This window comes from Salmo salar, chromosome ssa20 (genome assembly GCF_905237065.1).
Source record: "Salmo salar chromosome ssa20, Ssal_v3.1, whole genome shotgun sequence".
NCBI classification, from domain to species: Eukaryota; Metazoa; Chordata; class Actinopteri; order Salmoniformes; family Salmonidae; genus Salmo; species Salmo salar.
In genome coordinates, this window is record NC_059461.1 from 3,468,452 (window position 1) to 3,491,392 (window position 22,941).

A 22,941-nucleotide genomic window follows, 5' to 3' on the forward strand; every position below is an offset into this window, starting at 1 on the left:
ACTGTCACGACTTCCACCGAAGGTGGCTCCTCTCCCTGTTCGGGTGGTGCTCGGCGGTCATCGTTCCTTTTTTCTTTTTCGTTTAGTCTTGTCTGTTTTGGTTGTGCACCTGTTCCTTGTTTGGGTTGATTAGTGTGGGTATTTATTTTCTCTCTACCCGCTTTGTGTCGTGCGGGTTTATTTTTGTTTCCCTGTTTTATGTTGGGTGACGTTATTTTTGTTCATAATTTTTACATTCAGGTTATGTCCTTTGGATTTCGTTCTTTTGGTAATTTTTGGACTCTGTATTTTTGGTCCGTTGCCTGTATGTTTTTTGATGGACTTTATTAAACTCTTGTTATTAGAATGATCTTCTCTCCTGCGCCTGACTCCTGCACCCATCTCTAGTAGAGAGACGTTACAAGTTTGGTGTACAGTGCCTTGCTAAATTTTCATTAACCTTGGCGTTTTTCCTATTTTGTTGCATTACAACCTGTAATTTAAAATGATTTTTATTTGGATTTCATATAATGGACATACACAAAATAGTCCAAATTGGTGAAAAAAATTACATAAAAATAAAAAACTATGAAAAAGTGGTGCGTGCATATGTATTCACCCCCTTTGCTATGAAGCCCCTAAATAAGATCTGGTGCAACCAATTAACTTCAGAAGTCATATAATTAGTTAAATAAAGTCCACCTGTTGCCATCTAAGTCTCACATGATCTGTCACATGATCTGTCACATGATCTGTCACATATATACACCTGTTCTGAAAGGCCCCAGAGTCTGCAACACCACCAAGCAACGGGCACCACCAAGCAAGTGGCACCATGAAGACCAAGGAGCTCTCCAAACAGGTCAGGAACAAAGTTGTGGAGAAGTACAGATCAGGGTTGGGTTATAAAAAAATATCTGAAACTTTGAACATCCCACGGAGCACCATTAAATCCATTATAAAAAAAATGGAAAGAATATGGCACCACAACAGACCTGCCAAGAGAGGGCCACCCACCAAAACTCACAGACCAGGCAAGGAGGGCATTAATCAGAGAGACAACAAAGAGACCAAAGATAACCCTGAAGGAGCTGCAAATCTGCAAAGCCACTTTAAGCCGTACACTCCACAGAGCTGGGCTTTACGGAAGAGTGGCAAGAAAAAAAAGCCATTGCTTGTAGAAAGAAATAAGCAAACACGTTTGATGTTTGCCAAAAGGCATGTGGGAGACTACCCAAACATATGGAAGAGGGTACTCTGGTCAGATGAAACAAAAATTGAGGTTTTTAGCTATCAAGGAAAACGCTATGTCTGGCACAAACCCAACACCTCTCATTACCCCGAGAACACCATCTCCATAGTGAAGCATGGTTGTGGCAGCATCATGCTGTGGGGATGTTTTCATCGGCAGGGACTGGGAAACTGGTCAGAATTGAATGAATAATGGATGGCACTAAGTACAGGGAAATTCTTCAGGGAAACCTGTTTCAGTCTTCCAGAGATTTCAGACTGGGACAGAGGTTCACCTTCCAGCAGGACAATGAACCTAAGCATACTGCTAAAGCATCACTTGAGTGGTTTAAGAGTAAACATTTAAATGTCTTGGAATGGCCTAGTCAAAGCCCAGACCTCAATCCAATTGAGAATATGTGGTATGACTTAAAGATTGCTGTACACCAGCGGAACCCATGCAACTTGAAGGAGCTGGAGCAGTTTTGCCTTGAAGAATGGGCAAAAATACCAGTGGCTAGATGTGCCAAGCTTATAGAAACATACCCCAAGAGACTTGCAGCTGTAATTGCTGCAAAAGGTGGCTCTACAAAGTATTGACTTTGGGGGGGTGAATAGTTATGCACGCTCAAGTTTTCAGTTTTTTTGTCATATTTCTTTTTTGTTCACAAGAAGAAATATTTTGCATCTTCAAAGTGGTAGGCATGTTGTGTAAATCAAATGATACAAATCCATTTTTAATTCCAGGTTGTAAGGCAACAAAATAGGAAAAATGCCAAGGGGGGGAATACTTTCGCAATGCAGCCAACTCCACCACTTCCACTCTGCATATCTCTCACCTTTTACACCCTCTCAGTTAATCCACTGAACAAAAATATAAATGCAACATGCAACAATTTCAATAATTTTACTGGGTAACAGTTTATGTAAGGAAATTAGTCAATTGAAATAAATTAATTAGTCCCTAATCTATGGATATCACAAGACTGGTAAGTGGTGCAGCCATAGGTGGACCTTGGATGGCATAGGCCCACCCACTTGGGAGCCAGACCCACCCACTGGGGAACCAGGCCCAGCAAACCAGAATTAGTTTTTCCAGACAAAATTCTTTAAATTGATGTTGGAGGTGGCTTATCGTAGAGAAATGGACATTCAATTCTCTTGCAACAGCTCTGGTGGAAATACCTGCAGTCAGCAAGCTAACTGCATGCTCCCTCAAACCTTGAGACATCTGTGGCATTGTGTTTTGTGACAAACCGGCACATTTTAGAGTGGCCTTATATTGTCCGCAGCACACGGTGCACCTACAGTATGTAATGATCATGCTGTTTATTCAGCTTCTTGATATGCCATACCTGTCAGGTAGATGGATTATCTTGGCAAAGGAGAAATGCTCACTAACAGAGACATAAACACATTTGTGTAAAACATGTATGGAACATTTCTGGGATATTTTATCATGCTTCATGGGACCAGCGCTTTACATGTCGTGTTTATGTTTTTGTTCAGCACAGATGTCTTTCTCAATAAAAGCTATTATACTGGAAGTGTATCAAAGTGTACAATAGGTCTCCTACTGTCCATATTAACCTGAGACACGTTAAAGTGTCTACTACAAAGTGTGTACTACAAGGTGTAGAACTACAAAGTGTGTACTATAACATGTATACAAATCAGTGTGTACTATAAGGTTCCTTACTGTCTATATCCACCTGGCAGGCCCCTGGGTTCGCTATGTGGCTCTCCTCGGTCATGATGATGTTCTCGATATCCTTCATGGTGAGGTGGTCGGAGAATGTATCGTACAGCAGCCTCTTCAGCTCCTCTACCGTCAGCTTCTGCATGTCAGTCTGGACACACACACACACACACACACACACACACACACACACACACACACACACACACACACACACACACACACACACGCACACACACACGCACACACACACACGCACACACACACACGCACACACAGGAACTGATGTTACTACAATGAGATACTGTTCTATGGTCGATTTTAGTTTATACAATGTTTTGTATTTGGGGATGGTAAGTTAAGTGATCCTGGAAATTTTAGCCAGAGATAACAACCCAACACTGCCCATTGATGCATGTGGCATACTGTATGACTGTCTGGACTTAGGGATTCAATTCTTTTGAGCATTCAACTAGTCTCAGGCGAGACTACCTCTGTCACGTTCTGACCATAGTAAGATGTTATTTTCTATGGTAGAGTAGGTCAGGGCGTGACAAGGGGTGTTTTGTGTTTTTCTATGTTTTCTATTTCTATGTTCTTAGGTTCTAGTTTTTGTATTTCTATGTTGGTTTGTTTGGGATGATCTCCAATTAGAGCCATCTGGTCCTCGTTGTCTCTAATTGGAGATCATACTTAAGTAGGGGTTTTTCTTCCTGGGTTTTGTGGGTGATTATTTTTGAGTAGTGTTTTTTTCTCCTCTGTGTCACGGTTTGTTGTTTTGTCGATTCAGTTTATTTATGTATTGCAAATTTTCACAGATTAAATAAAATGTGGAACTACACACATGCTGCACTTTGGTCCTCTACTCCTTTCGACAGCCGTGACAACCTAATCACGTCACCATGAGCAACCATGACCGACTCATGCCCTCTACATTTTCCCATGTGTATCTTCATATTTTAATGTACATTTTAACTATGGGTATCAAATGTACTTCAATTTACTGCAGGGTTTTCTGTGATTAATTACGATTAATCGCAAATTTGGAATTTGCTCAAATTGAGCTGTAATTTAAGATTATTTATGCAGAAAGCATTACAAAAATATGTACATCTTGATTTTGTTCAAAGTAATGGTTAGCAAAACTTTCCTTAACCTCAATGTCAACTTGTTTTGACATTGCATAGTTGTTTTTAGCTGTATATATTATGTATGTTGGATGTTTTCAGTGTATTTTGAAAGCAAAAATGACAATTAAGTTCAAATTAAATCAGTTAATTTTAACATGTTAAACAGGATAAATAAGGGCACCTAATACACGTGAAAATATGGTGTCAAGTGAAATTTTAGCTCAGCATGTTAAACAGCTATTTCACATGTGAAAATGCAAATTTTATATGTATGTTTTTTAGGGCGGGAGGGGCACACACAATAAGATATGAGTTTGTTCTAGAATCTAGATTGTATACAAAGACACTGCATAGATATTGCTAACTGAAACGCCCTGGCCATAGAGAGGGTTTTTTTGTTCTTTATTTTGGTTAGGCCAGGGTGTTACATTGGGTGGGCGTTCTATGTTCCTTTCTCTATGTTTTTGTATTTCTTTGTTTTGGGCCGTGTGTGGCTCCCAATCAGGCACAGCTGAAGCTCGTTGTTGCTGATTGGGAGTCACACATAAGGAGCATGTTTTTCCTTTGGGTTTTGTGGGTAATTGTTTCTTTTGAGTGTTTTGCACCTGGCAGGACTGTTTGGCTGTCAGTTTTCTTGTTTTTTGTATAGTGTTCACGTTGTTCAATTAAAATCATGATGAACACTAACTCCGCTGCGCCTTGGTCTACTCTCTCTCCCGACAGCCGTTACAGAATTACCTACCAACAACGGACCAAGCAGCGGAGGAAGGAGCAGCACAAGGAGAGGCACCAGGAGAAAAGCTATCTGGAGTCGTGCACTTGGCAGGAAATCCTGGACGGTAAAGGACCATGGGCTCAAGCTGGGAATTATCGCCGCCGCAGTGGGAGATTGAGGCGGCGAGAGCTGAGAGGCGCTGGTATGAGGAGAGGGAGCGCAACAGGCATGAGAGGCAGCCCCCAATTTTTGGGGGGGAGGGGCACACAGGGAGATTGGCGGAGTCAGGCGGTAGACCTGAGCCAACTCCCCGTGCTTACCGGAAGCAGCGTGGTACTGGTAAGGCACCGTGTTATGCTGTGGAGCGCACAGTGTCTCCAGTGCGCGTGCATAGCCCGGTGAGCTACATTCCAGCCCCCCGCAAGTGCCATGCGAGAGTGGGCATCGAGCCAGGGCGGATGGTGCCAGCTCAGCGCGTTTGGTCTCCAGTGCGCCTCCTCGGTCCAGGTTATTCTGCGCCGGCGCTGCGCACTGTGTCTCCGGACCGCTGGGAGGGCCCAGTTCGCCCAATGCCTGCTCTCCGCCCATGCCGGGCCAAAGTGGGCATTCAGCCTGGAGTATGGGTAAAGAGCGTCAAGTCTAGAACTCCAGTGCTCCCCCACAGCCCGGTTTATCCTGTGCCTCCTCCTCGGACCAGGCCTCCAGTGGATCTCTCCAGCCTGGTCCGTCCTGTGCCACCTCCCAGGACTAGGCCTCCAGTGGGTCTCCCCATCCTGGTCAGTCCAGTGCCTGCTCCACGGACCAGGTCTCCAGTGGATCTCTCCAGCCTGGTCCGTCCTGTGCCACCTCCCAGGACTAGGCCTCCAGTGGATCTCCCCATCCTGGTCAGTCCTGTGCCTGCTCCACGGACCAGGTCTCCAGTGGGTCTCCCCATCCTGGTCCGTCCTGTGCCACCTCCCAGGACTAGGCCTCCAGTGGGTCTCGCCAGTCCGGAGCCGCCAGAGCTGCCCGCCAGTCCGGAGCCGCCAGAGCTGCCCGCCAGTCCGGAGCCGCCAGAGTTGCCCGCCAGTCCGGAGCCGCCAGAGCCGCCCGCCAGTCAGGAGCCGCCAGAGCCGCCCGCCAGTCAGGAGCTGCCAGAGCCGCCCGCCAGTCAGGAGCCGCCAGAGCCGTCCGCCTGTCCGGAGCCGCCAGAGCCGCCCGCCTGTCCGGAGCCGCCAGAGCCGCCCGCCTGTCCGGAGCCGCCAGAGCCACCCGCCTGTCCAGAGCAGTTAGAGCCGCCCGCCAGCCCGGTGAGTCCTGTGCCTACGCCTAGGGCCAGGCCTATTTCATGTCTCCCCAGCCTGGTGAGTCCTGTGCCCAGGGCCAGGCCTCCTTCATGTCTCCCCAGCCTGGTGAATCCTGGGCCAGAGCCGCCAGAGCCGCCCGCCAGCCAGGTGAGTCCTGTGCCTGCGCCCAGGGCCAGGCCTCCTTCATGTCTCCCCAGCCTGGTGAGTCCTGTGCCTGCGCCCAGGGCCAGGCCTCCATATCTCCCCAGCCTGGTGAATCCTGGGTCAGTGCCGCCGGAGCCGCCAGGGACGCCCGCCAGCCAGGCGCAACCAGGGTTGCCCGTCAGCCGGGCACAGCCATCGCCGCCTGCCAGCCGGGCGCAGCCATCGCCGCCCCGCCAGCCGGGCGCAACCAGGGTCGCCCGCCAGCCAGGCGCAACCATCACTGCCCACCAGCCGGGCGCAACCAGGGTCGCCCGCCAGCCGGGCGCAGCCATCGCCGCCCACCAGCCGGGCGCAGTCAGGGTCGCCCACCAGACCTTCGGCGCGGCCAGGTGCGCCACCTAAGAGGGCGAAGCCAAGGGTGGAGCAGATGCCACGTCCCGCACCTGAGCCGCCGCCGTAAGAAGGCCCACCCGGACCCTCCCCTTCAGAGTCAGGTTTTGCGGCCGGAGTCCGCACCTTTGGGGGGGGTACTGTAACGCCCTGGCCATAGAGAGGGTTTTTTTGTTCTTTATTTTGGTTAGGCCAGGGTGTTACATTGGGTGGGCATTCTATGTTCCTTTCTCTATGTTTTGGTATTTCTTTGTTTTGGGCCGTGTGTGGCTCCCAATCAGGCACAGCTGAAGCTCGTTGTTGCTGATTGGGAGTCACACATAAGGAGCATGTTTTTTCTTTGGGTTTTGTGGGTAATTGTTTCTGTTGAGTGTTTTGCACCTGATAGGACTGTTTGGCTGTCAGTTTTCTTGTTTTTTGTATAGTGTTCACATTGTTCAATTAAAATCATGATGAACACTAACTCCGCTGCGCCTTGGTCTACTCTCTCTCCCGACAGCCGTTACACTAACACAAGTCTGACTCTGAATCAGTCTCTAAATACTTGTTTACTCCTATTACTGTCAGTATGGGAGGGTAATTATCTGAGAAACTGTCACACAGTAAAAACCTGATTTAATCTAAATTGATTTTACTTCATTCGATCGTAAGACTAGTGTATAAATGGGTGGGGATGGTTGTTGAAAGTCAGGACACAGTTCTGACAGAAGAACGTTACTAAGAATACTAAGTACTAAGGTTGCATTCCAAACACAAAGTCACACCTTCTCCTCTCAGCCCTCAAATTAAGTGGACACTTCTGATGACGTATCATGATGTCTGACGAAATGTGTCACTCATTCGTCCCACGGTTGTGTTTTCAGTTATCGTGCGATACAGTCAATTATGATTGGCTAGAAGCCAACACCTCCGCAGACATCGAATGCTAGCCATCCGACTATATCAGGTAAATCGAAAATTACAATGTATAAGTGTGATGTCGGGGAAAGTTGTATGCGCAAGCTAACATTCCCAAAAGCTAACCAAACAAAAACATCATTACTCATGAGAGGTCACTGCCTTATCAACCCTCCACTGAATCTAGGAATTACATTTGTTTTCCTTTCAAGTCACAAAGTCTCCATGCGATGGATAAATGGTGCGATAGATGACAGTTACAGTATAGCATAACATCCTAATCACCCAGAAGCCTTTGTAGCTTGTGAGTGGTAATAAGCAGGAAGGAAGCGATTTATGATTACTTACCTTCCAGAACACAGAGTCAAAGTCGGTTCCGTGGAACTTGTCTGGCATTCCGGCTGCTGTCAGCTTGGGTCCGAGGAGAGTGACAAACTCTTCGAAATCCACCTGACCATCACCTGTTGATGACAGGAATTTGATGACACCGTGTGTGTGTGTGTGTGTGTGTGTGTGTGTGTGTGTGTGTGTGTGTGTGTGTGTGTGTGTGTGTGTGTGTGTGAGCGCCCGTCTGTGTCGTGTGTGCATGTCTGTGTGCATGCCTGTGTGTGTGTCCGTGTACGTGGGTACATCTGTGTGTGTGTCTGTCTGTGTGTGCGTGCTTATGCGTGTGTCTGTGTGTGCGTGCGTGCGTCTATCTCACCGTCCATGTCCAGTCTCTGTATGATGACCTCCAGCTCCACCTCATTGGGCATGTACCCCAGGGACCTCATGGCCATGCCCAGCTCTTGCTTCGAGATGAAGCCATTCCCATCACGATCAAATACCTTGAACGCCTCGCGGATCTCTGTGAGGAAGACAACACAGAGAAGTGTTACAGAATCAGCCTACCTGTGTCGTGTGCCTAAGCACTAACTAACTTTAATTTCGAAAATAAGGTTTCAAATATGCTACACAAGTGACTGGTCAATCTCTACCAACGAATGTAGCGGATGCACTAAAGACGATGAAAAAAACAGAACAGTTAAATTAATTATCGTTTTTTTCTCCAAAAGCGATCATAGGTCTCCAAGGGATAAATCGATGTGCGGTGAACAAATAGCGCATTCACTTTCACAGTGTATAGATTGGATCTTAAGAGAGCCACTGTGGCCATTTTGACAGACCAAAATGCATTCGTTAAAAAACGAACTAGGTCACTGCATGTAAAAGGTCACTTCAGGAGAAAAATGTATGACAGAAACCTAAGAAGAGGAAATGTTTGCTTTTCCAATAGTTATTTTAATTTAAACTAATCTAAAGCATACCAGAGATCTGTATAATGACGAGATATTCATGTCTCCGCCCTTACAATGGGAGTTGTTGTCCCAAAGGCAGGAAGGCAGGCGAAAAGCTTAGGTCTGCATACTAAGCCCATAGAAACGGACTGGGCTTATTCTGGACAGATTTTGGCGGGAGTGAGCCCTCTCATTTTGCCTCTTCCTATCTGAGCATACTGACCAGGTCCGTCCTTAAAAGACTTCTCCCACAGCTCAAAAGCCCCTTTCCTTACGAGTGACCGAATCCCATCATTCATATGCGTTGTAGAGTCAAATTACTAACTGTAAAAGATCTAGCATACAGGAAACTGGTTCAGGTGATGATGAACAATCTTCCCTACATACACTTGATGATGGGTATATCTGGGATGAATCTGCTCCGGTATCTACTCTGATTGCTTTTGCAGTAGCCAATAATCACAAAACACATTGTTAAAATAATCATGTATGATATTAGATGTGTTAAGTCAGTGTAAGTCTTATGGAAATGAAATGTAGCTCTGTGAGATTACATTCTAGATTTGCTGGTGGAAAATAGGTGACTGCAAACATGCCTATGTAAATAAAAAAGATATGGACCCCCATTTGAATTTGAATGACATTGAATAAATCTATATTTGAATACATAAGGGACAATTTTATATATTCATTAAAGTGATTAGAGAAAGCAGGAATGAGTAGATGTACCTATCACTAAGTATAATGAATTATCATTGTTGTCTTCCCTGTGGCTCAGTTGGTAGAGCATGCTGTTTGCAATGCCAGCATGGTGTGTGCAATGCCAGGGTTGTGGGTTCAATTCCCATGGGGGGCCAGTACAAAATAAATGCATGAAATGAAATGTATGCATTCACTACTGTAAATAGCTCTGGATGAGAGTGTCTGCTACATGTCAAAAATATAATAAAATGTACTTCATTCACTCTGTAGCTTATTGTTAGTGACATGTGGTGTAGTAAATAACGTTTACTGTTGCATTGATGTAGTGGGGTGTCAGAATAGGGATATGTGGGCATGTCCCTGGCCAAAATAAACCCTTGACTGATTTTGACAAATATTTTGGGCAAGAAAGAAAACCAAAATGTGAGACGGATGAATGAAGACAGAATGTGTTGTGTATACATGAGGTGATGCCAATGCTTTAGGAAATAGTTTAGTATTATTTTCAAGGCGCAGAACGGAATGGATACCCATCTGCTACAGGGACAGGGGCACTTGGCTATCATGGATTACAATGTGACACACAATTTACAAGGTGGAGCAGAATGACATTTCCCCACCTCCAGCTGCTTCCGATCCTATTAACAACACCTCCAAATCCACCTGAGGTCCCTCACTCCATCTTTTTCTGGTGTTTGCTGTATAAACAGCTCTTCAGCTGAGCAGAGCCCTTGTAATGTCGTTTGTGTAGGTGGCAGGAAAGTCAGGCGCAGGAGAATCGAATTTGGTATAAATGGAGTAGTTTAATAGCGTTTAACAAAACTCCAAAGTCAAAGTACATAATAAATAAAAGTGGGTACAAGAACCCGTCGCGCACCACTGGGTTCAGGTGGGAAAGGGGCGCTCAGGATAGACCCCGGTTGTGCTGGTGGAGGCGCTGGAAGAACTCCCTGTCTCTCCCAGCGGTCCATGGCGACGCCCAGAAGGTCAAGCATTTCCGTATGCTCCTGGATGGCGCTCCTCCACCTCCATGGCCGTGGTACCTTCTTCTGCTGACTCCATATACTGGTCAGAGATTCTGTAATGTTGTGTGTGTAGGTGGCAGGGAAGTCAGGCGCAGGAGAATTGAACTTGGTATAAATGGAGTAGTTTAATTGTGTTTAACAAAACTCCAAAACCAATGTACATAATAAATAAAAGTGGGTACAAGAACCCGTCGCGCACCAATCCATAATACACGAGCATACAAACAAAACAATCTCTGACAAGGACATGAGGGGAAACAGAGGGTTAAATACACAACATGTAATGAATGGGATTGGAACCAGGTGCGTAGGAAGACAAGACAAAACCAATGGAAAATGAAAAATGGATCAATGATGGCTAGCAGACCGGTGACGTCGACCGCCGAGCACTGCCCAAAAAAGGAGAGGCATCGACTTTGGCAGAAATCGTGACAGCCCTATTCCATTGAAACGCTCAAACGCTGCCTCTCAGGAGGGGCGAGACTCTTAGAGAAGGTGCCAGCACCATTTTAGAAAGTCTATATCTCTTACAATGGGCTATGAACTATAAGAGAGTTACATCATAACAACTAATGACAATATACACTCAGCGGCCAGTTTATTAGGTACACCTTTGCCTCCAGAACAGCCTGAAATCTTTGGGACATGGAAAAGTTGATCAATTGGTATCAAATCAAATCAAAGTTTGTTTGTCACGTGTGCCGAATACAACAGGTGTAGACCTTACAGTGAAATGCTTACTTACAGGCTCTAACCAATAACAGTAGCGAGAATATATACAGGCACCAGTTAGTCGGGCTGATTGAGGTAGTATGTACATGTAGGTATGGTTAAAGTGACTATGCATATACGATAAAGAGAGAGTAGCAGTAGCGTAAAAGAGGGGCTGGCGGGTGTTGGGTGGCGGAACACAATGCAGATAGTCCGGGTAGTCAATGTGCGGGGGCACCGGTTGGTCGGGCTAATTGAGGTAGTATGTACATGAATGTATAGTTAAAGTGACTATGCATATATGATAAACAGAGAGTAGCAGTAGAGTAAAAGAGGGGTCGAGGTGGCACACAATGAAAATAGTCCGGGTAGCCATTTGATTACCTGTTCAGGAGTCTTATGGCTTGGGGGTAAAAACTGTTGAGAAGCCTTTTGGTCTTAGACTTGGCACTCCAGTACCACTTGCCATGCAGTAGTAGAGAGAACAGTCTATGACTGGGGTGGCTGTGGTCTTTGACAAATTTTAGGGCCTTCCTCTGACACCGCCTGGTGTAGAGGTCCTGGATGGCAAGCAGCTTAGCCCCAGTGATGTACTGGGCCGTACGCACTACCCTCTATAGTGCCTTGCGGTCAAAGGCTGAGCAGTTGCCGTACCAGGCAGTAATGCAACCAGTCAGGATGCTCTCGATGTTGCAGCTGTAGAATCTTTTGAGGATCTCAGGACCCATGCCAAATCTTTTTAGATTCCTGAGGGGGGATAGGCTTTGTCGTGCTCTCTTCACTACTGTCTTGGTGTGTTTGGACCATTCTAGTTTGTTGGTGATGTGGACACCAAGGAACTTGAATCTCTCAACCTGCTCCACTACAGCCCCGTCGTTGAGAATGGGGGCGTGCTCGGTCCACCTTTTCCTGTAGTCCACAATCATCTCCTTAGTCTTGGTTACATTGAGGGATAGGTTGCTATTCTGGCACCACCCGGCCAGGTCTCTGACCTCCCTATAGGCTGTCTCGTCGTTGTCTGTGATCAGGCCTACCACTGTGGTGTCATCAGAAAACTTAATGATGGTGTTGGAGTCGTGCCTGGCCACACAGTCGTGGGTGAACAGGGAGTACAGGAGGGGACTGAGCACGCACCCCTGAGGGGCTCCAGTTTTGAGGATCAGCGTGGCAGATGTGTTGCTACCTACCGTCACCACCTGGAGTTGGCCCGTCAGGAAGTCCAGGATCCAGTTGCAGACGGAGGTGTTAAGTCCCAGGATCCTTAGCTTAGTGATGAGCTTTGAGGGCACTATGGTGTTGAACGCTGAGCTGTAGTCAATGAATAACATTGTCACATAGGTGTTCCTTTTGTCCAGGTGGGAAAGGGCAGTGTGGAGTGCAATAGAGATTGCATCCTCTATGGATCTGATTGGGCGGTATGTGAATTGGAGTGGGTCTAGGGTTTCTGGGATAATTGTGTTAATGTGAGCCATTACCAGCCTTTCAAAGCACTTCATGGCTACGGATGTGTGCTACGGGTCTGTAGTCATTTAGGCAGGTTGCCTTTGTGTTCTTGGGCACAGGGACTATGGTGGTCTGCTTGAAACATGCTGGTTTTACAGACTCAATCAGGGACATGTTGAAAATATCAGTGAAGACACCTGCCAGTTGGTCAGCACATGCCCGGAGCACATGTCCTGGTAATCCGTCTGGCCCTGCAGCCTTGTGAATGTTGACCTGTTTATTAAAGGTCTTGCTCACGTCGGCTATGGGGAGCGTGATCACACAGTCATCTGGAACAACTGATGCTCTCATGCATGTCTCAGTGTTGCTTGCCTCGAAGCGAGCATAGAAGTGATTTAGCTCGTCTGGTAGGCTCGTGTCACTGGGCAGCTCGCGGCTGTGCTTCCCTTTGTAGTCAAGGGGCCTACACATTCCCCACATTATTACACAACTGCCACCAGCCTGTACCATTGACACCAGGCAGGATGGGGCCATGGACTCATCCTGCTTACGCCAAATCCTGACTCTGCCATCAGCATGACACAAAAGGAACTGGAATTCGTCAGAACAGGCAATGTTTTTCCTCTCCGTAATTGCCCAGTGTTGGTGATCACGTGCCCACTGGAGCTGCTTTTTCTTGTTTTAGCTGATAGGAGTGGAACCCGGTGTGGTCGTCTGCTGCAATAGCCAATACGTGACAAGGTCCGACAAGTTGTGCATTCAGAGATGTCGTTCTGCACAACAGTGTCGTACTGTACCAATATTTGCCTGTTTGTGGACCGCCTGTTAGCTTGAACGATTCTTTCCATTCTCCTTCAACCTGTCATCAACTAACTGTTCTCTCCCACAAGGATGCCCCTAACTGGATGTTTTTTGTTTGTCACACCATTCGGGTGGTGGGTAGCCTAGTGGTTAGCCTGTTATGGCTAGGGGGCAGTATTTTCACGGACGGATAAAAAACGTACCCGATTTAATCTGATTAGTACTCCTGCCCAGAAACTAGAATATGCATATACTTATTAGCTTTGGATAGAAAACACTCCAAAGTTTCTAAAACTGTTTGAATGGTGTCTGTGAGTATAACAGAACTCATTGGGCAGGCCAAAACCTGAGAAGATTCTGTACAGGAAGTACCCCGTCTGACCATTTCTTGGCCTTGTTGATTATCTCTATCAATTACAGGGGATCTCTGCTGTTACGTGACACTTTCTACGGCTCACATGGGCTCTCAGAAGGCGGCAAAATGCTGAATCGTGGCTTTGCAGGCTCTGGTTGAAACAAAGTAGCGCGTTTGGGTAGTGGCTGGTTACAGTACTGTGAGACTCAGGCTCGTGCCCGCATCGCCCGAAAGCTTTGTTTTCTTTCCTCTGTTTAGCTAAACGGAGATTCCCGGTCGGAATATTATCGCTTTTTTACGAGAAAAATGGCATAAAAATGGATTTTAAACAGCGGTTGACATGCTTCGAAGTACGGTAATGGAATATTTAGAAATCTTTTGTCACGAATTGCGCCATGCTCGTGACCCTGATTTACCATTTCGGATAGTGTCTTGGAACGCATGAACAAAACGCCGCAATTTGGATATAACGATGGATTATTTTGGACCAAACCAACATTTGTTATTGAAGTATCAGTCCTGGGAGTGCATTCTGACGAAGACAACAAAGGTAATGAAACTTTTGTAATAGTAAATCGGAGTTTGATCAGGGCTAAACTTGGTCGGTGTCTAAATGGCTAGCCGTGATGGCTGGGCTATCTACTGAGAATATTGCAAAATGTGCTTTCACCGAAAAACTATTTTAAAATCGGACATATCGAGTGCATAGAGGAGTTCTGTATCTATAATTCTTAAAATAATTGTTATGTTTTTTGTGAACGTTTATCGTGAGTAATTTAGTAAATTCACCAGATGTTTGCGGGGGTATGCTAGTTCTGAAAGTCACATGCTAATGTAAAAAGCTGGTTTTTGATATAAATATGAACTTGATTGAACAAAACATGCATGCATTGTATAACATAATGTCCTAGGGTTGTCATCTGATGCAGATCATCAAAGGTTAGTGCTGCATTTGCTGTGGTTTTGTTTTTTGTGACATTATATGCTAGCTTGAAAAATAGGTGTCTGATTATTTCTGGCTGGGTACTCTGCTGACATAATCTAATGTTTTGCTTTCGCTGTAAAGCCTTTTTGAAATCGGACAGTGTGGTTAGATTAACGAGAGTCTTGTCTTTAAAATGCTGTAAAATAGTCATATGTTTGAAAAATGGAAGTTTTAGGATTTTAGAGGAATTTGTATTTTGCGCCACGCCCATCATTGGATATTGGAGCAGGTGTTCCGCTAGCGGAACGTCTAGATGTAAGAGGTTAAAGCATTTGGCCAGTTATTGAAAGGTTGCTGGATCAAATCCCCAAGGTGACAAGGTAAAAATGTTTCATTCTTCCCCCATGGCAGGAAACCTACTGTACTCTGGATGTTGATTAAGGCAACTCCCCCCCAAACACCTCTCTGATTCAGAGGGTTGGGTTAAATGTAGAAGACACATTTTAGTTGAAGGCATTCAGTTGTACAAATGACTAGGTATCCACCTTTCCTTCTCAATTAACTCTAGACACTGTCGTGTGTGAAAAGCCCTGGAGGCCAACTGTTTCTGCAAAACTGAAACCAGCGCACCTGGTGTTGACAAACATACCACCCTCAAAATCGCTTAGGTCACAAATTTTGTCCATTCTAATGTTCAATCAAACAGTAACTGAATGCCTTGATGCCTGTCGGCCTGCTTTATATAGCAAGCCACGGCCACGTGACTGTCTGTAGGAGCAAACCATTTTCATAAACTGGGTGTTGTACCCAATAAACTGGACAATGACTGTATATTTGCCACCATTGCCAAGACTTGTCAGCACAAGACATCTATTAACATTAATCAAATAAATCAAAACAAACTCCTAACTCCTAGTACTCCAGCCAACTTCGGCTACAATTATAGGCATATCTATAACCAGAATCAGTGCAAAGGGGTCTTGGAAGCAATCTCTTCCATGAGGGCGAACTTTTCCAACAAACTCGGGATGTAACAGGGATTAGTGAGGTTAAACTTCACCTTAACTCCATGCGCTTTGACAAAGCAGAGGAATGCATTAGCATGGTGGAAGTAGTCACTGTCAAAACTGTAGTCACTGTCAAAACAACGCCTGAAAAGTTGGAAAAACAGGTGGCCGACATTACTTCGAAACTAAGCTCACTCGAGAACCACCACAGGAGGTAAAATTTGAAACTGGTTGATCTACCCGAAAAAGTGAGAAATGGGTGCCCAGGCATTGGGGCCAGACATCTTTTCGGACCCCCTGCGCGTTGAAAGACCCTACTGGCTTCCAGCTCCTAAAGGCCCAAGTCCTTATCATGAAGTTTCTCAACTTTCAAGACTAAGTCCTGACTGTTGTGGAAAGCCAGAGCCAAGGGCAAAGTGATGTACGGGACCAGGAGATCATGTTCTTCTCTGACATGTCAGCGGACCAGCACCAAAAAATAAAAGGCTACGACTGGGTTAAACGCCAGCTCAGGTCCATCCCTCAACATTGTCTATGGAATACCTTTTCCAGCTAAACTACGTCTGACGTACAATGGACGGTCACACGAGTTTGAATCTCCCTCTCAAGCCTAGGCATTCATCTGTGATGTATAACGTGATTCTTCTTTGTAGTCGTGTTGCCACTGTGAAGTTTATCACCACCCTGGACTACGGAGAATTAAACCACCATGGATTATGTGACTGGTTACAAGCTAGCAAACTAACGTTAGCCAATTTGTTGGCAGGTAGCTAAAATAACATTTAAGCGAATAATAACTCCTTTGAATAACATTGTCTTGACAAGTGAGCACATTTTCTATGCCAGGTAAAACCGTGCCTCATTAGCTCATTGTTATGGATGTTTCCAAATAAATGTCACTAGAAAACAGCTTAAACAAATGCAAATACAGCTACTTTACTGTTATTCTGGCTGCACTTTTTGACGTAAGTTAACTGTAAGTTACCTGTAGTTGGCTAGGTAGCAACCAACAGATAAGAACGTTGCCAGTGTCACGATTCCCACCGACGGTGGCGCCCCCTCCTGCTCGGGTGGCGCTCGGCGGTCGTCGTCACCGGCCTATTAGCTGCCACCGATTCCCTTTTGCTTTTCCCTTTTTTTATTTTGTGACACCTGTGGTCAATTAGCCATTAGAGGGGCTATTTAGTTTAGCTGGCCCGCTCCTGTTCGTGCGGGATTAATGATTGTTTCTTGTGTGACGGCTTGTGTTCATGTCGACGTTGTTGTACGCCGCATGTATTTTCTCCCCTGTGTGTGGGAACATTTGTTTTTTGTGAGTGTATATTAAAAACACCACTACCCTGTGTTCGCTGCTTCCTGCGCCTCATTCCTCCTCCACAATTACCAAGCCTTAACAGAATCCCGCACCACGATAGAAGGCATGGAATCAGCGGGAGCAGCGGCCACTCCTCTGCCCTCGATGGAGGAACGCGTACTCCACCACACGACAGTCCTCCATCGCATCGGATCGGCAATGGACCAGATGATGGAGAGGATGGACAGATGGGAGAGAAGTGGTATCCTCTCTCCACCTCCACCTCCCCCGATACAGCCATCTTCGCCTCCCATAACGTCTGGCTCTGGCGCGCTTTGTCTGGCGCTCCCGAGGGAGTACGATGGGGCGGCGGCTGGGTGCCAGGGGTTTTTGCTCCCACGGGGGAGGAGAGCGTGAGTGCCCTCGTTTCCTGCCTGACGGGCAGAGCTCTGGAGTGGGCTAATGCGGTCTGGAACGGTCCAGACTCGGCGAGGGACCACTACCCGGAGTTCACCCGCTGCTTTCGGGCCGTGTTCGACCACCCTCCGGAAGGAAGAGCGGCGGGTGAACGGCTGTTCCACCTCAGGCAGGAGACGAGGAGTGCCCAGGACTTCGCGCTGGACTTCAGGACCTTGGCTGCTGGGGCGGGGTGGAACGACAGGGCCCTCATAGACCACTACCGCTGCAGTCTCCGGGCGGACGTCCGCAGGGAGCTGGCCTGTCGGGACACAGCTCTGTCCCTGGACGAACTGATAGATATGTCCATACGACTAGACAACTTGCTGGCTGCCCGCGGGCGTTCGGAGAGGGTCCTGCCCGTTCCACCTCCGTGCACCCCCGCCCCTACCCCTATGGAGGTAGGGGGGGCCGTGCCAAGGGGCACCGGAGGAGGTGGCTCCTCCTGCACCAGCTGTGGTCGGAGAGGACACACGGCCGACCGGTGCCGGAGGAGCCAGTCTAGGAGTCGAGATGGTAGGCAGAACACTTCTCGGTTACCTCAGGTGAGTCAGCACCAGATTCACCCAGAACCCCCTGTTGGTCATGTGTTTTTACCTGTTTTGTTTACTAAATGTTTTCCCTCTTCCCAGCATAGGGCGCTAGTCGATTCAGGCGCAGCTGGGAATTTTATGGACCGTGGACTTGCCATTAAGCTGGGCATTCCGCGGGTGCCGATAGATTCCCCTTTCCCCGTGCACTCCCTAGATAGCCGACCATTAGGGTCAGGGCTAGTCAGGGAGTCTACGGTGCCACTGGACATGGTAACGCTGGGGAATCATAAGGAACGCATTCGTTTTTTCCTTATTGACTCGCCTGCGTTTCCGGTGGTGCTGGGGGTCCCCTGGCTGGCTGGTCACAATCCCCGTATTTCGTGGAAACAGGGGGTTCTCCAGGGGTGGTCAGAGGAGTGTTCAGGTAGGTGTCTAGGAGTTTCCATAGGTGCTACGTCGGTGGAGAGTCCAGACCAGGTGTCCACCGTGCGCATTCCCCCCGAATACGCCGATTTGGCGATCGCTTTTTGTAAAAAGAGGGCGACTAAATTACCACCTCATCGACAGGGGGATTGTGCGATAGATCTCCAGGTTAACGCTGCGCTTCCCAGGAGTCACGTGTACCCCTTGTCACAGGAGGAGACGGCGGCTATGGAGACATATGTCACGGAATGCCTGGGACAGGGGTACATTCGGCCCTCCATCTCACCCGCTTCCTCGAGTTTCTTTTTTGTGAAGAAAAAGGAGGGAGGTCTGCGTCCGTGCATTGATTACCGAGGTCTAAACGCTATTACGGTGGGGTTTAGTTACCCACTACCTCTCATCGCTACGGCGGTGGAATCATTTCACGGAGCGCAGTTCTTCACAAAACTGGATCTCAGGAGCGCGTATAACCTGGTGCGTATCAAGAAGGGAGACGAGTGGAAAACCGCCTTTAGTACCACATCGGGCCATTATGAGTACCTCGTCATGCCGTATGGGTTGAAAAAATGCTCCAGCCGTCTTTCAATCCTTTGTTGACGAGATTCTCAGGGACCTGCACGGGCAGGGCGTGATTGTATATATCGATGACATTCTGATATATTCCGCCACCCGCTCCGCGCATGTGTCCCTGGTGCGCAAGGTGCTTGGTAGACTGCTGAAGCATGACCTATACGTTAAGGCTGAGAAGTGTGAGTTTTCCAAACGAGCCGTCTCCTTTCTGGGTTATCGCATTTCCACCACGGGGTGGTGATGGAGTGTGACCGCGTTAAGGCCGTGCGTAATTGGCCGACTCCAACCACGGTGAAGGAGGTGCAGCGGTTTTTAGGCTTTGCCAATTACTACCGGAGGTTTATCCGGGGTTTTGGCCAGGTAGCGGCTCCCATTACCTCACTGCTGAAGGGGGGGCCGGTGCGTTTGCGATGGTCGACGGAGGCGGACGGAGCCTTCAAGAAATTGAAGACGCTGTTCACCGACGCACCCGTGTTGGCGCACCCGGACCCGTCTTTAGCATTCGTAGTGGAGGTGGACGCATCCGAGGCTGGGGTGGGTGCCGTGCTATCACAGCGCTCGGGTGCGCCATTGAAACTCCGCCCCTGCGCTTTCTTTTTCGAAGAAGCTCAGTTCGGCGGAGCGTAACTACGATGTGGGGGACAGGGAGTTGCTAGCAGTGGTTAAAGCTTTGAGGGTGTGGCGGCACTGGCTTGAGGGGGCTAAACACCCCTTTCTCATCTGGACCGACCACCGAAACCTGGAGTACATCCGGGCAGCGAGGAGACTGAATCCACGTCAGGCGAGGTGGGCCATGTTCTTCGCCCGGTTTAGGTTTACCATCTCCTATAGACCGGGTTCCCTAAATACTAAGGCCGACGCGCTGTCCCGTCTCTATGACACGGAGGACCGGCCCATCGATCCAACTCCCATCATTCCAGCGTCTAGGCTGGTGGCACCTGTGGTATGGGAGGTGGACGCGGACATCGAGCGGGCATTGGTGTTGGAACCTGCGCCTGCGCAGGTGCCCGTGGGGCGCATGTATGTGCCGCTCGGTGTTCGTGATCGTTTGATTCGGTGGGCGCACACGCTACCTACTGCGGGTCATCCTGGTGAGGCGAGGACAGTGGGGAGTCTAAGGGGGAAGTACTGGTGGCCCACCTTAGCTAAGGACGTGAGGTCCTATGTCTCTTCCTGTTCGGTGTGTGCCCAGAGTAAGGCTCCTAGGCATCTACCAAGAGGGAAGTTACAGCCCCTCCCCGTTCCACAACGACCATGGTCGCACCTGTCCATTGACTTCCTGACAGATCTTCCCCCCTCTCAGGGGAACACGGCGATTCTGGTGGTTGTGGATCGGTTCTCTAAGTCCTGCCGTCTCCTCCCATTGCCCGGTCTCCCTACGGCCCTGCAGACTGCGGAGGCCCTATTTACCCACGTCTTCCGGCACTACGGGGTGCCGGAGGACATTGTCTCTGATCGAGGTTCCCAGTTCACATCCAGGGTCTGGAGAGCGTTTATGGAGCGGCTGGGGGTCTCGGTCAGTTTGACCTCCGGTTATCACCCCGAGAGCAATGGGCAGGCGGAGAGGGTGAACCAGGAGGTGGGCAGGTTCCTGAGGTCGTATTGCCAGGACCGGCCAGGGGAGTGGGCGAGGTATATTCCCTGGGCTGAGTTAGCCCAGAACTCACTTCGCCACTCCTCTACTAACATATCACCCTTTCAGTGTGTGTTAGGTTACCAGCCGGTCCTGGCACCATGGCACCGGAGTCAGACCGAGGCTCCTGCGGTGGAGGACTGGGTCCAGCACTCCAAGGAGACCTGGAGAGCCGTCCAGGACTCACTAAAGGAGGCCAGTGCGCGGCAGAAGAGGAGTGCTGACCGCCACCGCAGTGAGGCGCCCGTGTTCGCACCGGGAGACAGGGTCTGGCTCTCGACCCGGAACCTGCCCCTCCGCGTGCCCTGCCGGAAGCTGGGGCCGCAGTGTGTGGGGCCCTTCAAAGTCCTGAGGAGGATAAACGAGGTGTGTTATCGGTTGCAACTCCCTTCCTATTACCGTATTAACCCCTCGTTTCATGTGTCTCTCCTCAGGCCGGTGGTAGCTGGTCCCCTTCACGAAGATGAGGTGCCGGAGGTCCCTCCGCCCACTCTGGACATCGGGGGGTCCCCGGCGTACAGCGTACGGGCCATTCGGGACTCGCGACGCCGGGCGAGGGGCCTACAGTACCTCGTGGACTGGGAGGGGTACGGCCCGGAGGAGAGGTGCTGGGTGCCGGCGGCGGACGTCCTGGACCCATCTATGTTGAGGGAGTTCCACCACCTCCGTCCGGATCGCCCTGCCCCTCGCCCTCCGGGTCGACCTCGAGGCCGGTGTCGGCGCGCTGCGGGAGCCGCGCGTCAGGAGGGGGGTACTGTCACGATTCCCACCGACGGTGGCGCCCCCTCCTGCTCGGGTGGCGCTCGGCGGTCGTCGTCACCGGCCTATTAGCTGCCACCGATTCCCTTTTGCTTTTCCCTTTTTTTATTTTGTGACACCTGTGGTCAATTAGCCATTAGAGGGGCTATTTAGTTTAGCTGGCCCGCTCCTGTTCGTGCGGGATTAATGATTGTTTCTTGTGTGACGGCTTGTGTTCATGTCGACGTTGTTGTACGCCGCATGTATTTTCTCCCCTGTGTGTGGGAACATTTGTTTTTTGTGAGTGTATATTAAAAACACCACTACCCTGTGTTCGCTGCTTCCTGCGCCTCATTCCTCCTCCACAATTACCAAGCCTTAACAGCCAGCCAGTATGGCAATGGAACATTTAGATCGAACGACTGGTTCGCATCCATAGATAAAGAACAAAAATACTGAACGATTGGGTCAAGTCTCTGGCAACCGAACCGATAGACCAGCCGGCTTGGGTAGCAACGGGACTATATATTGTGGAAGGATGAAATAGCATGAATAAATGTATCAAAATAAAGTTTTTATTAAAATATGTCAATCATTACTTGAACATGTTGGTAACCCGTTGTAGAAAAGTGATAATGCTTTCAAAGCCAGTGTTTGGGCCTAACAACACACGTGCCAATACATCTTCCAAACACCGGATTCTCAGACATTAGCACTTAAGCATGTCGCATAGCATGTTGCTAGGTATGCCTTTTATTTGGTTCGTGAGGAATAGTAGTCGAGAGAAGGCAGGAGACAATTAGATTAGACTGCTCCCTTTACTGGATCAGTTGTCAACCAGGCTACACTTTACAATTAGGAGGATGTGGGAAGGGAAGCTTTGAGTGTCTCGGTTAGGGAGACAGGGGAATGGGGTTCAGTGTTTTACTGTTAGGAAAGATTTAGGTTTTTTGTTTCAACAGATCTTTACATATTTTCCTCACTACAAAATACTCATGCAGTGCTTGTGGTTACTAAACATATTTTAGATATGTGTTTATCTAGCTTATTCCATGGTCATATCTTTAGTTATATGATTTCAAATGCAAAACTGAAATTTACTTTGTGGAATGTCCGTGGAGTTGATAAACTATCCAAGCTTAAACAGGTTATTACTAATCTATTGTGTTCCTACAAGAAACTTACTTGTTGAAGGATGAGCTAATTAAAGTATGCAGGAGATGGCAAGCACAAGTGATGGCATCCTGTTTCTCCTCTCATTCTCATGGTATTATGGTTTTAATTAAAAAATCTGTTCCATTTCAAATGGAAAATATTATAACTGATACAGCTGGGTAGATACATTTTGATACAGGAAACTCTTTTGAATGAGCGTATTAATCTGGTTAATGTATATGGTCCTAATGATGATAATCTCAAATTATTTTTGAATTTCTTTCTATTCATAGTATAGCCTCTCTTCCTGGTAAAGTCCTAATGGCAGGGGATTTTAACTGCACTCTTGATCCTCATCTAGATCACTCCACTTGCAGAGTAGAAAGAAATGACAGCATTTCATTAAGAATACAGAACAAGGTT

General features: G+C 48.0%; 1 protein-coding gene across 1 annotated transcript in view; it reads right to left on the minus strand.

The window, feature by feature from the left end:
• The window catches only part of cabp7a (calcium binding protein 7a), a 71,812-nt gene that overhangs the window by 8,398 nt on the left and 40,473 nt on the right, over positions 1–22,941 (minus strand). Inside the window, exons 2-4 of the mRNA XM_014159999.2 lie at positions 8,174–8,317; positions 7,819–7,931; positions 2,909–3,059 (exon numbers count right to left, since the gene is read on the minus strand). Of these exons, the coding sequence (XP_014015474.1) occupies positions 2,909–3,059; positions 7,819–7,931; positions 8,174–8,317 (408 nt within the window). The remainder of the gene's footprint in view (positions 1–2,908; positions 3,060–7,818; positions 7,932–8,173; positions 8,318–22,941) is intronic.